The 15,677-nt window shown below is 44.6% G+C and overlaps 1 protein-coding gene across 1 annotated transcript in view; it reads left to right on the forward strand.

Annotated features, from left to right (window-relative positions):
• The window catches only part of STON2 (stonin 2), a 186,302-nt gene that overhangs the window by 46,297 nt on the left and 124,328 nt on the right, over positions 1–15,677 (forward strand). Inside the window, exon 3 of the mRNA XM_055132764.1 lies at positions 355–630. Coding sequence (XP_054988739.1) covers positions 355–630 — 276 coding nt within the window. The remainder of the gene's footprint in view (positions 1–354; positions 631–15,677) is intronic.

A 15,677-nucleotide genomic window follows, 5' to 3' on the forward strand; every position in this document is an offset into this window, starting at 1 on the left:
AACACCGACAGAGGGGCATGGCTTTTTCTTTTCTATTTTCTTTTGTTTGCGTGGGGGTGTAGAGGAGCAGTTTGGGGCCCCACCCCGAGGTGCTCAGGGGTCGCCCCTGGCTGGGCTTGGAGGACCATCCAGGATGCCAGGCACTGAGCTCAGGTCCGCTGCAAGGCAAGTGCCCTCCCCGCTGTACTGTGTCTCTGGCCCCCTGGCTCTTCGCACTTGCGCACTGGAACCCTGAATCCCGGTGCCTGGCCCTTGCCCGCCCCACCCCTGGCATTGTGCTCTTCACCCCCAGCAGGGGAGAAAGATGGGTTTCTTCCCAGGCAGTGAAGGATGATCGTGTCTGCTGTGTTTCAGGGGCCACGGACGAGTATCTGCCGGGGCTGTCCTCTTCCTCAGAGCCGTCGGAGAGCTCCTCCGGGGAGCACCCCGCGGGGGATGGAGGCTCTCAGGACCTTTCCCATTCAGAGCAGGACGACGCTTCCGAGAAGATGGGCCTCATCTCGGAGGCAGCCTCCCCTCCTGGGAGCCCCGAGCAGCTCCCACCGGACCTGGCCTCGGCCATCAGTAGCTGGGTTCAGTTTGAAGACGACACAGCCTGGGCCAGACCGCCACCTCTTCAGAAAGAAACAGGTAGGACGAGTGGGAGCCCCAGGGGGGCTTCCGGTGTAGGTCTGTGCTCCCCAAGGCTGCGGCCCCCTGGTAGACATCGAGGCTGCCGGAGTCGATGACCCGCACGTACAGGAGAGAGCGGACAGAGGCCCCAGCCAGCGTAGCTCTGTCACTTGTTTCTGTTACCATACGCCCTGGGAAGTGTTTTTGTGCTCTGGGCTAGTCCCGTCTGCTACTCTGTCCCTGGCTCTTGGCCCATCCTTGAGAGTGGGCATGTCTGTATTTGGATATTAGAGATTGGAGTCGTTTACTCAGCACTGGAGCTGTAAGCTTCCAATAAGTAGAAATAAACGCTGCTCAGTCTGTCGCTCACCCATCTCTAACGTGCCATCTAAACACGGGCAGTGTCATACCCCAGACCTTTTTTTTAAAATTATTTTTATTATTATTATTATTATTATTTTTGCTTTGTGGGTCACACCCGATGATGCACAGGGGTCACTCCTGGCTCTGCACTCAGGAATTAACCCTGGCGGTGCTCAGGGGACCATATGGGATTCTGGGAATCAAACCCGGGTCGGCCGCGTGCAAGGCAAATGCCCTACCCACTGTGTTATCGCTCCAGCCCCATACCCAGACCTTTTGAATTTAAATCTTCAGACGTGTCGGGATTACTGCTTATAATAATTCCCTTATTTTGTTACATAAGGGACTTGAAGCTCTATTTGGATGCGTTTTGAAGCCAGGGGAACTGGCTGTTTTTTTGTTTTGTTTTGTTTTGTTTTATATTTTACTACACCAATGGTATCTGGATAGCTTTTAGGACTGTATTAGTTTTCTTCTTTTTTTTTTTTTTTTTTGCTTTTTGGGTCATACCTGGAAATGCACAGGGATTCTTCCTGGCTCATGCACTCAGGAATCACTCTGGCGGTGCTCAGGGGACCATATGGGATGCTGGGAATCGAACCCAGGTCAGCTGCATGCAAGGCAAACACCCTACCCACTGTGCTATTGCTCCAGCCCCCTGTATTAGTTTTCTATTTGCTGCTGTAACAAATTACAACAAGTGCAGGTGTGTGTGTGTGTGCGGGGGGGGGGGGGGGTGGGGGTGGGGAGAGGGGGTGTTCAGGGGTCAAGGGACATGCCTTGAACTCGGCTAATCCCAGTTTCATCCCCGGTACTGCATGATCCCATGTGCATCACCTCACTGGAGGTCTTGAGCACTGCTGGGGTGGCTGGATATTCTCTGCCCCACCTCCTCAGGCCCTCTCATTGAACTGCTGGCCTGATTGGCCGAGAATTAGGCCAGGTGGTCCCGGGGCTACCTGAGCACCACTTGAGACCCCCCAAGACAGAAACCAAAACCCAAATCAAAATGCAACACAGTTGTAGAAACGCAGTTATTGCCCTACTATTCTTCTGTAGTTTAGAAGTCCACCATGGGTGCCATGGGTGCCATGGGTGCCATGGGTGCCATGGGTGCCAAAGCCAGGCTGCTGGAGGGCTACCTTCCTTTCTGGAGGCTCAGGGCGGGGTCTTGCTTCTAGGCCTTTGCAGCAACTTGAAAGTGCCCGTGGCCTCGGGCGTGCTGCCCCTGTTCCCAGCAGTGCTTTCTGCCTCTGCACTTCCCGCCTGCAGTTACGTCTTCCTCTCACTGGCTTCTGCCTTTCCAGTTTGTTTTGTGTTTTGTTGCCAGATGCTTGCAAAGCATGTTTTCCAGCCCAGGAAGCATCTCTCTGGCCCTCCCTTGCCCGGGCTGGAGGTCACTCCCAAGTGTGCTCGGGGCCGCTGTGGCACACCCCGCAGTGCTGAGGAGAGGGCTCACGGCTCCAGAGTTCTCTGCTGCTTGAGCCGGGTTTCCGGTTCTCATTTCTCATTCCTCCTTCCGTTTTTTTTTTTCTTTTTGGGTCACACCCAGCGATGCACAGAGGTTACTCCTGGCTCTGCACTTAGGAATTACCCCTGGCAGTGCTCAGGGGACCATATGGGATGCTGGGAATCGAACCCAGGTTGGCCGTGTGCAAGGCAAATGCCCTACCCGCTGTGCTATCACTCCAGCTCCTTTTCCTTCCCTTTTGAAGTACCCTCATGACTACAGTGGGTCCCCCACGGTAGTCGCAGATAATCTGCCCATCTCAGGGTTTTGGCTTAAAGCATGTCTCCGACTTCCCTTTGCTTTGTTGTTTGTTTTTGTTTGTTTGGGGCCACACCTGGTGGTGCTCGGGGCTTATTCTTGTCTCTGTGCTCAGGGGTCCCTCCCGGCAGTGCTGGGGGTGGAGGGAAGGCGCAGGTAGTGCCGGGTGCACCTCACCTACAGTGCTACCTCTCCAGCTCCTCCTTTTTGCCTTGTAAGGTAGAATATTCACAGGGTCTGGGGATCAGGTTGTGGACTTTTTGGAGGAACATTCCTTTACCTATCATGGAGATGTACCAGCAAAAGCAAGGCTGGGTGTTTTTCTGTTGGTGGAGTAAGTGTTTGGCAGTGTAGGTGCCTTGACAGGTTCAGACAGGCCTCGCAGCCTGGCTGGAGCGAGGAGCTAACCTTAACCAAATACCTAATATGGCCAGTGTTGGACCGATTAGGCACTTATACAGAGCAGGGAAAGGTTACAGAATACAGGTGCATCAAGACCGATGTATGCTTCTGAGTTTTCATAAGATACATACGTGGGATGTGTATATAACCTTAGGTGATACTGCTTGTTGTTTTTACAAAGTGGTTCGTTGCAATAAAATTGCTTACTGCATTACATAGGTTTCATGTGTACATCTACATCCGTGTAACCCAACATTTCTAGACACTACTTTATGTTCATCTTCAAATCTAGGTTTCGGTCTTCACCCTATTTTCCTTTTACCCATTCCTCTTGGGCCTTCTGGTAGTCACTATTTTGTTCTGACAGCCTCAGAGTATGTTTTTGTTTGTTCATTTATTTCATTTCTTTATATCCCACACATGAGTGATACCTTTTGGCATTTATCTTTCTTCACATGATTGATTTCACTTAAATTTATTTTACTAGGCCGGCTATGTTGTTGCAAACTGTAGTATTTCACATCTTTTTGGGGTCGAGTCACCTCCTGCAAAGCTCAGGGGTTACTCCTGGACACTATACTCAGAAATTACTCCTGGTGCTGCTCAGGAAACCATATGGCTGAACATGTATGGACCATATGGCTGAACATGTATGACACATGCCCTACCCACTGTACTATCTCTACAACTCTGTACTTTTTCACTTTTTAAAATAAGTGAATAGTATTTAATTTGTTTGCAGATTCTCTCTCTTTCTCTCTCTCCCTCTCTGTATGTGTATTGCATGTGTATGCCTACCACCTCTTTTTTATCTGCTCATTGATGAATACATAGGTTGTATCCATTTCTTGGCTATTGTAGATAATATTGCAGTAGACTTTGGGGTGAATAGATCTCTCTGAATTAGAGTTTCTGTGTTCTTCAAGTAAATTCTTAAAAATGGGATAACTGGTTTTTCTGTTTTTAGACAAAATTCGATTTTTAAAAAAATAATTTTGGAGAGCATACTCACTGTGCTCAGGGCTTATTCCTGGCTCTGTGCTCAGGGTCACTCCAGGTGACACGTGGGCTTCCACATGGGGTGTCGGGATGCAACCCAGGTTGGCTACTCGAAAGGCAAACGCCTTACCTGCTGTATCGTCTCTTCGACCCGCTATACAATGCTGGTTTTAGTTATTTCATGTACTCCTTGCCACAGTCATGAGATGATACCAGTATTCTTATGATACGTCAGGGGGTTGGGGCAGATAGCGGTTTGGGAATTTGCCCAAGGTGAAGAGGTGGCTGGAGAGTGCTCCAGTGCTCGGCCCCAGGACCTCCACAGCACCTAGGACTGCCCAGTGCTGTGCTTCCGACTCCTTCCGCTGCTGCAGTGTCCCCCACGCCCCACACCATTCCCAAAGGCTGGGGAGGCCAGGCGTGGGGAGGCTGGGGTTAACTGCCTCTGCAACGGCCATGCCTTTGGGTCATTGATTATAGGCATAACATTCAGGTATTTTCATACCTGCTCATACCTTATCTTTAGCCTCAAAGATTTTATGGTTGCTTAGGACTATTTGTATGATAGATGGTCCGTTTGCTTCATCTCTTCACCATGAATTTTTTGCAAAACTGACTTTGGAGTTAGTCGTAGTGGGGGATCTTAGCTTGTTATTGACAATAGTTTAGGTTTAGTATTGAAACCGTATCCTTTAAGGCAATTGTTCTCAAAGTGTGGTATATAGATTTTGTTGCTTTTCCTAGGCTTTCCTAAGGGGTCTATGGGATCCAAATTATTTTTCATAATCTAAGATATTGCTTGCCTTTTTGTCCTGTGTTTCCACCTGCATTGATTAGTGGTGCCAAAGTAATAGTAGTTGGCTACTATATGCTGATGCTGAAAATAAAGTAATTTCACTTAATATCTCAGAAGAAGTAAGCAGAAAATATGATAAATTTTATTAATTCTTTGTTCTCTTTGTTTTGCTTGTTTTTTGGATTCTGCCCGCCTGTGCTCAGGGCTTATACCTGGCTCTGATGAGTGATCACTCCTGACCATGCTTAGGGAACTGTGTAGTTCAAACTGGGTTGGCTGTGTACAAGGCAAGCATCTTACCCACTGTACTATCTCTCCGGCCCCTAAATCTGGATTTTTAAGTATATTTTAAAAATATCCTCTGTGACCAGCTGGAAAGTATGTATAAAGCAATCCTTGACAAAATTTAATGGTTGTCTTAAAGGAAAATGGTTATCTTGGAAAACAATAATCTAAAAATCAACCTGAAAAATCACTGTCACTGTATCACTATTGTCCCATTGCTCATCGATTTGCTCAAGCGGGCACCAGTAATGTCTCCACCATGAGACTTGTTGTTATTGTTTTTGGCATATTGAATATGCCATGGGTAGCTTGCCAGGCTCTGTCATGCGGGCGAGATACTCTCAGTAGCTTACCTGGCTCTCTGAGAGGGCTGGAGGAATCGAACCTGGGTCAGCCATGTGCAAGGCAAATGCCCTACCCGCTGTGCTATTGCTCCAGCCCAACCTGAAAAATAACATCTTTAAATATTTAATTTTTTTAACTTAATTTTTTGGGTTTTGGGGCACATGCAGCAGTTCTTGGTGCTTACTGCTGATTCTGTGCTCAGGGATCACTCCTGGCAGTGTTGCGAGGGATCTAACTTGGGTTGGATGCTTTCAAGGCAAGTGCCGTACATGTTTCACTATTTCTCTGGCCCCAAAGTTATTTCTTTTTAATTAGAATAATATAAAAATATCCTTGATGAGCAAAATATTCAATCAATACTTCCATGAACTGCCACCTTTGCCTCAGTCTAATCTAGGCCCTTGTTCTGCTTAAACTTTATTTTCAAAAAATTGATGAGTAGTTAGTAGGGCAACATTTGCTGACCGAATCATTTTATTCAGTATTGCATAAAAATGTTGATGACCCCTTTAAATATGTACCCTAGGGGCTGGAGTGATAGCACAGCAGGTAGGGCGTTTGCCTTGCACGAGGCCGACCCGGGTTTGATTCCCAGCATCCCATATGGTCCCCTGAGCACTGCCAGGAGTAATTCCTGAGTGCAGAGCCAGGAGTAACCCCTGTGCATTGCCAGGTGTGACCCAAAAGGGAAAAAAAAATGTACCCTAGGTATGAGTCTCATCCACGTGCCTCATCCACTCTCAGATATCATTTTACTAAGAGTATGGGATTTATTGATATTTCTTGAGATCCAATCAAAAAATGACAATCTAAAAAAAAAAGGAAAGAAATGACAACTTTCAAGTGTGCTAAAGCAAAACTTGGCTTGAAAATGGCTCCAACATTCATAATACCATCTGCTCCCATCTGTGAACATTTAACCCCCCCCTGTAGATTTATGGAGCACTGACTGTTAGCGGGAGGCTGAGTGTTGGTTTCCCAGCACACTTGAGGCTGATGTGTGTGGAAATAAACAGTTGATGTTTCTTTGTTAGGAACCTAAGAGCCTTGGAGCATCGTGCAGAGTGTCAGCTTAGTAAAGGAACTGACAGTAAAATTGAGTTACCAACCGTTAGATCAGTGAGCATGTAGACAGAGTGAAAGTGTGCAGGCGCCTTCAGTCGCCCACACTGACGTCGGTCACGCAGACTAACTGCCTTGGGGATTCATTCACAAGAAGCGTTCCGCACTACAGAAGAGTGAACGATAGCGGTAAGATCAAGCAAAAACAGAAAGAAGAAGGAAGATGTGTGCCTTGGACCTCGTGGTTTCAGTCTCTCCATGAATATTATTTTTGAGAAGCTCATGACCTAAGAGAAATATTGAGAAGATGATGGGTAGAAGGGATCATTTAATGCTGATCCTAGTCTGGATCTGGAAGCAAGAAGTAGAGTGTTACTTATTAGCCAGTTGTTCTGTTCTTTAACCACTGGCTTGCAAAGAGAAGCTGGGAAAGAAAGAGGAGTACATGTGTAATTGTATGCATGCATGCACACAAGTATGCACGCATATGTGTTTCCACCCACCCATCCCATTCACTCCCCCCGCCACACATACCACACACATACACACCCACACATACGCACACATACACACACGTGCAGCAGTTGCTTGATGGAAATGCTACTTGGAATAAATACTCCTTTTTCCCACTTGTCAGTTTCCATTCCTTCACTTTATACAACTTCTTAGTCATGTGTCAGATGAAAGCAAAAAAGTAAAAGAATTTATCTTTTAAGCTGTGTCTGGAAAGAGCCAAGGAGCATTGGAATTCAGCCTGGAATGGGAATGTACTATTTGCCTTAATTAAAATGCAAGGAGGTTACAGGCATAGTAGAATCAGGGACAAAAAGACTTCCATTAGTGGGAAATCCCTCTCTCTCTCTCCCTCTCTCCCTCTCCCTCTCCCTCCCTCTCTCTCCTTCTCCCTCTCCCCTCTCTCCCTCTCTCTCTCTCTCTCTCTCTCTCTCTCTCTCTCTCTCTCTCTCTCTCTCTCTCTCTCTCTCTCTCTCTCTCTCTCTCTCTGTGACATTTAAATGCTAGAGGTTATGCTAAGGAATTTAGTGAAGCCAGAGAAATTGTTGGCCTCCACCCACTATGGTGACCTGATTAGTTATTGCTATGCATGGAGGTATCCCAAGGGCAACTGGACACCCAGGAGTTAGCTAGCTGGAGGAAAACAAATCCAGAAATGCTTGCATCCACCAAGAAAACAACTTTCTTTGGAATTTCAGTGAGGACAGGGTTTAAAGTGAATTCAGTATCATCATGGTTGCTCTGGGAGAAAGGAGATGCATTGTTTTCCTAAAAAAAAAAGATATGAATAGAATCCATTGAGGCAAGTTTTCTTGTAACCACAAATACAGGAACGAGAAGTGGCATTCATTCTTTAAAACCCAGGGTAACTGGAATGAGAGGTTATGTAAAAAGCATTTCTTACACCTTGTGCAAAAGTCGTTTTCTCCATAAACTTTCCTGAAATGTATTTGCTGTTCATTTGGCTATGGGGGTGAGTGGTGGGTTGGGGTGGATGATTCTCTGACTTTATTACATCACATTTGTTCAAGCTATATTGCCACGTGATCTCTTTAGGGATATGTTTATCAGGAGTCATATTATAGTACAGTTAGGGTATTTGCCTTGCACATAACTGACCCAGTTTGATCCCTAACATCGTCTATGGTTCCCTGACAACCACCTGCGGAAAGATCTCAGTACTGCTGGGATGCTCCAAAAAAGAAAGTAGGGGGAATTTTTTTAAAAAAGATTTTTTAATTATAATCTTAATTATCAAATGCTAAAATATATGAATTGAATTAGCCACAAAATACCATTTGCATCTCTTGTCTGAAGATATTGTGGGAACCAAGAGGAAAACTTCCCTTACTTTTTACTGCTTGGTCAAGCCATGAAATTAACAACTGAAAGGCTTCCTTCTACGAAAAGAAAATTTTAGAGAAATCTCTTTGGTGCACATGGATACAAAAATCATTAACAAATATCTTTTTTGTTTTGTTTTGTTTTTTGGGTCACACCCGGCGATGTACAGGGGTTACTCCTGGCTCTTCACTCAGGAATTACTCCTGGGGGTGCTCAGGGGACCATATGGGATGCTGGGATTCGAACCCGGGTCGGCCGCGTGCAAGGCAAACACCCTACCTGCTGTGCTATCACTCCAGCCCCATTAACAAAAATCTTAGCTAACCAAAACCAACAACATATAAAAAAAATCATACATCTCATCAAGTGTGATTAATTTTAGGAATGCAAGAGTGGTTCAAATCCTCAAATCAATTGGCATAATATGCCACATTAGTAAAGCACTGTAGTGCTGTCGTCCTGTTGTTCATCGATTTGCTCAAGTGGACACAAGTCTCCATTGTGAGACTTGTTGTTACTGTTTTTGACATATTGAGTATGCCAGAGGTAACTTGCCAGGCTCTGCTGTGCGGGCGGGATACACTCGGTAGCTTGCTGGGCTCTCCGAGAGAGAGGGAGGAATCAAACCCGAGTCGGCCATGTGCGAGGCAAACACCCTACCCACCGTGCTATCACTCTAGTCCACCACATTAGTAAAAGGAAGATAAAAATCATATTATTATATGAGTCAATACAGAGAAAGCCTTTAAGAAGATCCAACACCAGTTTACAATCAAAACTCCCAACAAAATAGGGATAGAAGAAATCTACCTCAAGATGGAATAGTGTCTACAACACATCCACAGCCAGTATCATTCTTGTTTTGTTGTTGTTGTTGTTGCGTCTGTGGAGGGGGAGGGGCTGGGTGCAGTTGGTGCCACATCTGACAGTGCTCAGGACGTACTCCTGAGTCTGTACTCAGGGATCACTCCTGGCAGACTTGGGGAGCCATATGGAGTGCTGGGGATTGAACCCGGATCATGTATGCAAGCCATACTCTATCTGCTGTACTATCACTTCAGCCCCTCGTTCTTTTTTTTTTTTTTTTTGGCTTTTGGGTCTCTTCCAGCGATGCTCAGGGATAACTCCTGGTTTTGCACTCAGGAGTTACTCCTGGCAGTGCTTGAGGGACCATATGGGATGCTGGGAATCGAACCCGGGTTGCCGGCCGCGTGCAAGGGAAACACCCTACCTGCTGTACTATCGCTCCACTCCCAGCCTCTCATTCTTAAGGGTGAAAAACTGAAAGCATTCCCTCTGAGATCAAGTACTTGTAAGAATGCATTGGTGTCCTTGGCAAAGATGTCCACTTTTTTATTCAGTATAATATTAGAAGTTCTGGCTATAGTATCAGACAAGAAAAACAAATCAAAGGGATCCAAATTGCGGGGGTTGGGGGATGGAGGGAGTGAAATCACTATTTGCAGATACACAGGACCCTAAAGAGTTCACTAAAAACAGCTCCTAAAACAATAAGCCAGTACAGGGGCCAGAGAGATAATATTTTGGGTAAGGTACTTGCCCTGAAGAAGGCCAACCCAGGTTCAATCCTCAGCATACCATATGGTCCCCCGAATACTCTCAGGACTGATTCCTGAGAACAGAGCCAGAAATAACCTCTAAACAAAGCCAGGTGTGGTCCAGAAACCAAAAACCAACCAACCAACCAACCAACCAACCAACCAACCAACCAACCAACCAACAAAACAAAAAAAACCCATAATATACCAGTATAGCAAAGTACCCGCTGCAAGTCAGTACACAAAAATTGGTCTCATTCTTATATACAAAGAATGAATCAGAAAGTGATCAAGGAGTTGATCCCATTTAAAATAGTGTACAAAAATATTAAGTGTCAAGGAATCAACAAAAGACATGGGAGACCTATACCATGAAAACTTTGAATTACTTAAGAGAAGACTTTAGAAAATGGAAAAATATTCCATGCTCAAGAATTGGAAGTCAACATTATTAAAATAATTATCCTACCTAAGGTATTATATAGGTTCAATGCAATTCCAATCTAAATTCAGGTGACATTCTTCAAGAACCTAGAAAAGTCAATAATAAAGTTTGTATGGAATCAGAAGAGACCTAGAATAGCCAAAGCCATGCTGAAAATTAAAAAATGGGAGGTATCTCATTACCTAATTTGGAGCTTTACTATAAAGTTATAATGATCAAAATTGTATGGTACTGAAATAAAAATAGGCTCTCTGATCAGTGGTCAGAATTAAAAGCAGGACAGAACTCCTCTTTCTAGACAGTTAATTTTCAATAAAGGAGCGGAGAATATGAAATGGAGCAATGATGGCCTCTTCAACAAAAGGTGCTGGGTAAACTGGATAACATGTAAACAGTTAAAACTGGATCTGTATTTCACACCTAATACAAAAGTCAGTTCAAAATGGATCAAAGATCCTGAGCTCTGACTGAAGTTATAAAGTACACCAAGAAAAATATATGCAGAATGTGCCAAGATTTGGATCTCAAAGTCATCTTCAGTGTATGATATCACTGACAAAGGCAACAGAATCAAAACCATATCAGTGGACCGACATCAAGTTAAAGAATTTCTGCATGGGAAAAGAAACAGGCTATAGTATTCGCATTCAACACATCAGGGAAAGGGTTCACACCAATATTCAGGATGTATAAAATACTTGCAAATGCCAACAAAATTTTTGGTTTAAAGTTTTCAAAAATGGAGAGGGGAAGTGAACAGACACTTCTCAGTGGAAGACAGGCCTGTAGGCACATGATAAAGTGTTTATCATCACTTAGAATTAAGGAAGTCCATATTAAGATGACAGTGAGATATGATTTCACACCAGTGAGAATGGCGTGTAACAAAACTAGTAACAGTCTGTATTCCTTGCTGCTGGTGGGATGTTATCTGATCTAGTCATAGTTTGAAACAGTATAGAGAGTGCTCAATAAACTTAAATTTGAGCTGCCATATGACCAAACAATTCCACTTTTGAGCATCTACCCCCAAAACAAACAAAGGTCAGTCATTCAAAAGAACCTACGTACACAGTTATTCATTCCAGCACTTAGTCCAGTAGTCAGATATGGAATCAGTTTCTAAAATAGATCAAGAAGATGTGGTCTCTAAGCACGATGGAGTACTATGCGGCTGCAAGGAACGATGAAGTCATGTGATTTGCTGTAACCTGGTTGGAACTGGAAAATATGTTGAGTGAGTGAAGTAAGTCAGAAGAAGGATGGTCTTATTTGTGGCATATAGAATAACTGGATAGGGGCTGGAGCAATAGTACAGCGGGTAGGGCGTTTGCTTTGCCCGTGGCCAACCTGGGTTCGATTCCCAGCATCCCATATGGGCCCCTAAGCACTGCCATGGTCCCATATGGACCACTTTGCACTTTCCTGAGTGCAAAGACAGGATTAACCCCTGTGCATCCCTGGGTGTGACCTAAAAAGAAAAAAAAAAAGAATAACTGGGTAAAAAAAAATGTAATAAGGGTGGGGGGGATGCTCCGATCATCACTGCTCACAGAATCCAGAGGAGAACAGAGAAGGAAAGAAATCATGGTGGAAAGGGAAGGGAAAGGGAAAGGGAAGAGAAAGGGAAGTAATGGGAGAAAGGGAGTCAGGGTCTCGGCTGCCTGATGAGGGAGAGTGGCACAGCTGCCTATCCCAGACCTAGCCCCAGCAACACGGGAAACATGAGGTATGAGCTATTGCCACCGCACTCTGAAGTGTGCCTGCCCAGGGGACAGTTGAGAGAGGGCTCACGGGAACACTGGTGGAGTGCTGGGATTGGGGTTAGAATATTGTATGCCGAAGGTTTAGCCATCGTTGACTTTGTAAATCATGGTTTTTTATTTTAAATGAAATAAAGAATGTTTATTTAGAAAAGAAAGGATCCTGGGAGAAAAGTAACATTTTACAGCTGTAAGGAGGACCTAATAGTTGTCAGTTCTAAAGTACATGGGGTAAAATGAAGGTATGGCTCCTGAGCTAGGGAATCGGTGGGGCGTGGGGATTCAGGGAGGTTGCAGGAGGGCTGAGGGTGAGAGGGGCAGCGGCGGGAGAGGGTCCCTTGGTGAGGAGATGGTGATCCAGAAGGCAAAGATTGGAAACTCCATAGCTGCACGTTTGAAATCTGGATTGTTCTGCCATTCAGACTCTCGTAGGCTATCCTGGAAAAATCCTTATTCTGTGTAATACCACAACATTCCCTTCTTCTGTGTGGTTAGGGTTAAAATTTCATGAGCAGACTAATAGTACAATTGGGTAGAGCATTTGCCTTGCAGAGAGCTGACCCAGATTCACTCCCAGACATCCCATACAGACCCGTGAGCACCACCAGGAGAGATCTTGGAGCCCAGAGCCAGGAGTCAGCCCTGAGCACCACTGTGTGTGGCCCCAAAGCTAAATAAATAAATAAATAAACAAATTCTCCTGTACCTGAAGGGCCTTTGTTGACATGGGCCTTTTTTAGCTTGAGATAATCCACATGCTAATGTGGAAATGTCTTGTGAAGGCATGTTGCACATCTTGGAGAGTCTTAGTCTCAATATCCTATGTTGATCTGGGTAACTGGGTAAGAACTGACCAATGATAATGGCAACTTGTTTGCTGAGTGCTGAACCCAATGTACAGATACTTTGGTAGACCAGGAACAAACTGAAATGCTAAAAAAAAAAAATTGATTCAAAACTTCATATTGTTTTATAAGGAATTTTTTTCCTTAGTGATCTTAAATCCAGGTGGTATTTTATTCACATTGGTTTCTTTAGCAGTTGTATTTTTGAGTTTCCTTAGTTACAAAAAAATATTTCATAGTCAGTATTTTCTCTCCTTTGACATTAAAATCCTACCAAGCACCAGAAAAAATGTAACACTCAGTTTTACCCATCACCTCCAATCTTTATAAGGGTTTTATCAGAGCAAAGGCTGATTCATGTATATACATTTTACATGTCTTTGTGCGTGCATGTGCGTAGAATATGTTTACAACTCTGTGTAGGTAAGTGAACTCAAAGTTCAACCCCCAAACTTAAAAACAACAACAGCATAAGGCACGATTATCAGCGTGAAGTTTCCTGTCCAGTTCTTACACTGACCTTCTGTCATGGACATGGCAATTAAATGGCAAGGCTAAGACTGAATTGGACCCATTATGCAGGTACTGCAGGATATGCATAATCAAAAACATTTAGAAAAAAAAAACCCTTTTCATTTCCGGAACATCCGTCTCACTGCCCAAGCAAAACTGTACTATTCACTTGTATTTTAAACATCTTCCCTAAAAGCTTGAGCTAAGGCTGTCCCATTGTGTCTGGAGATGCTAATTATCAGGGACCAGAGAAAGAGCCACTTGTTTGGGGAGGACCAGAGATGATGTCAGCTGTTAAAGAGGGAGGCAAGGGTGGTAGCTGAGAGACTTAATCCCCAGCAAGCCTCGCCCAGCAGCTAACTTCCTTCATATCTATTATGTGGCTGCTAGGGTGTGTGGAATAAGTTTCTGACCATTTGATGACCATGATGCAAACCCCACTGCATTTGACATGCAGACGTATTTGTCTCTGCCACAGAGATCTTGTTCTTTCAATGCCTTGAATTATTCTCTGCTCTTTTTTTCTTTTCTTTTCTTTTCTTTTCTTTTCTTTTCTTTTCTTTTCTTTTCTTTTCTTTTCTTTTCTCTACATTTCTTCTTTTCTTTTTTCTTTTCTTTTTTTTTTTTTTTTTGGCTTTTTTGAATCATACCCAGTGATGCTCACTCCTGGCTCTGCACTCAGAATTCACTCCTGGCAGTGCTCCGGGAACCATATGGGATGCTGGGGATCAAACCCAGGTCCATCGTGTGCAAAGCAAACACCCCACCCCACTGTACTAACACGTCAGCCCCTATTCTCTGCTGCTAAGAGTAATTAATGACCTTCCAGGATGTCTCTTCCGGTGATACACTCAGGAATGAACTAAGCTGACTTCTCCTTCCCCAGGGCTTAGTACGATCTCTGCTCCCCCTCCCCCACTGACCATTCCACCCTCAGGATCATGCAGTGATTGCTTGAGTGCTGCGCCCTTGGCTCCTGGAACTTTCCCCTCACGTTTGCACTCTGAGCTCAGCCCAAGAAGCATTACTTTTCCCTGCCGCCTCTCCCATTTTCCCTGCTTTTAAATGTCTCGGAAGCTCATCTCTTTACCTGGAATTAGGTTATGGGTTTGTTTGTCAGTAGTCTCTCTCTTCCTCCTCAGAGGAAAGGGCTTTGTCTTATGCATTTGCTCTCTATCACAGACTGTGGGGCTTGGAACTTAGTAGGTGCTCACTAAGCATTTGTTGTGTTAAAAATTTTTTTTTAGAAAAATGAATGAAAGGTGAAATGTGTATATGAACGTACTACAGAATTACTAGGAGATGCCCCTTGATGGGGCAAAGAGCTGTTAGATAGAACATGGAGAATGGCTAAGGCAGTGAACTGACTTGTCTTAACAACAACAATAACAAGAAAGCCCCATGGAAATGAGCTAGTCTATTCCTCACATCTTACTGTTTTTTTCCCCCTTTTTGGGGGGGAGGGTTGGGGGTTGAGCCACACTCATTGATGCTCAAAGCTTATTTATGATTCTGCACATAGAAATGACTCCTGGAGGTATTGGGAGGGGGGGGCGGGCATACTGATGCTTGGGACTGAACCCAGGTCGGCCATGTGCAAGGCAAACACTCTACCTGCAATGCTATCACACTGCACCTTATTGTTTTATTCCCTGCTGCTATCCTTAGAGGTTTTTTTTTTTTTTTGAATCACCATGAGCTACGCTTACAAAGCTTTCATATTTGAGTTGTAGTCATACAATGATTGATCACCCATCCCTCCACCAGTGTACATTTTCCACTACCAGTATCCCCAGTATCCCTCCCCCACTCATCCTGCCCCTCCCCTGTCTCAATGGCAGACAATTTCCCTCTTACTCTCTCTACTTATGGGTGTTATGGTTTGCAATACAGATAATGAGAGGCCATTATGTTTGGTCCTTTATCTACTTTCAGCACAGATCTCCCATCTGGAGTAATCCCTCTAACCATCATTGACTTAGTGATCCCTTCTCTATCTCATCTGCCTTCTCCCCCTACTCATAAGACAGGCTTTCAACGGTGGAGCAATCCTCCTGGCCCTG

This window comes from Sorex araneus, chromosome 3, assembly GCF_027595985.1.
Source record: "Sorex araneus isolate mSorAra2 chromosome 3, mSorAra2.pri, whole genome shotgun sequence".
Taxonomy (NCBI): Eukaryota; Metazoa; Chordata; class Mammalia; order Eulipotyphla; family Soricidae; genus Sorex; species Sorex araneus.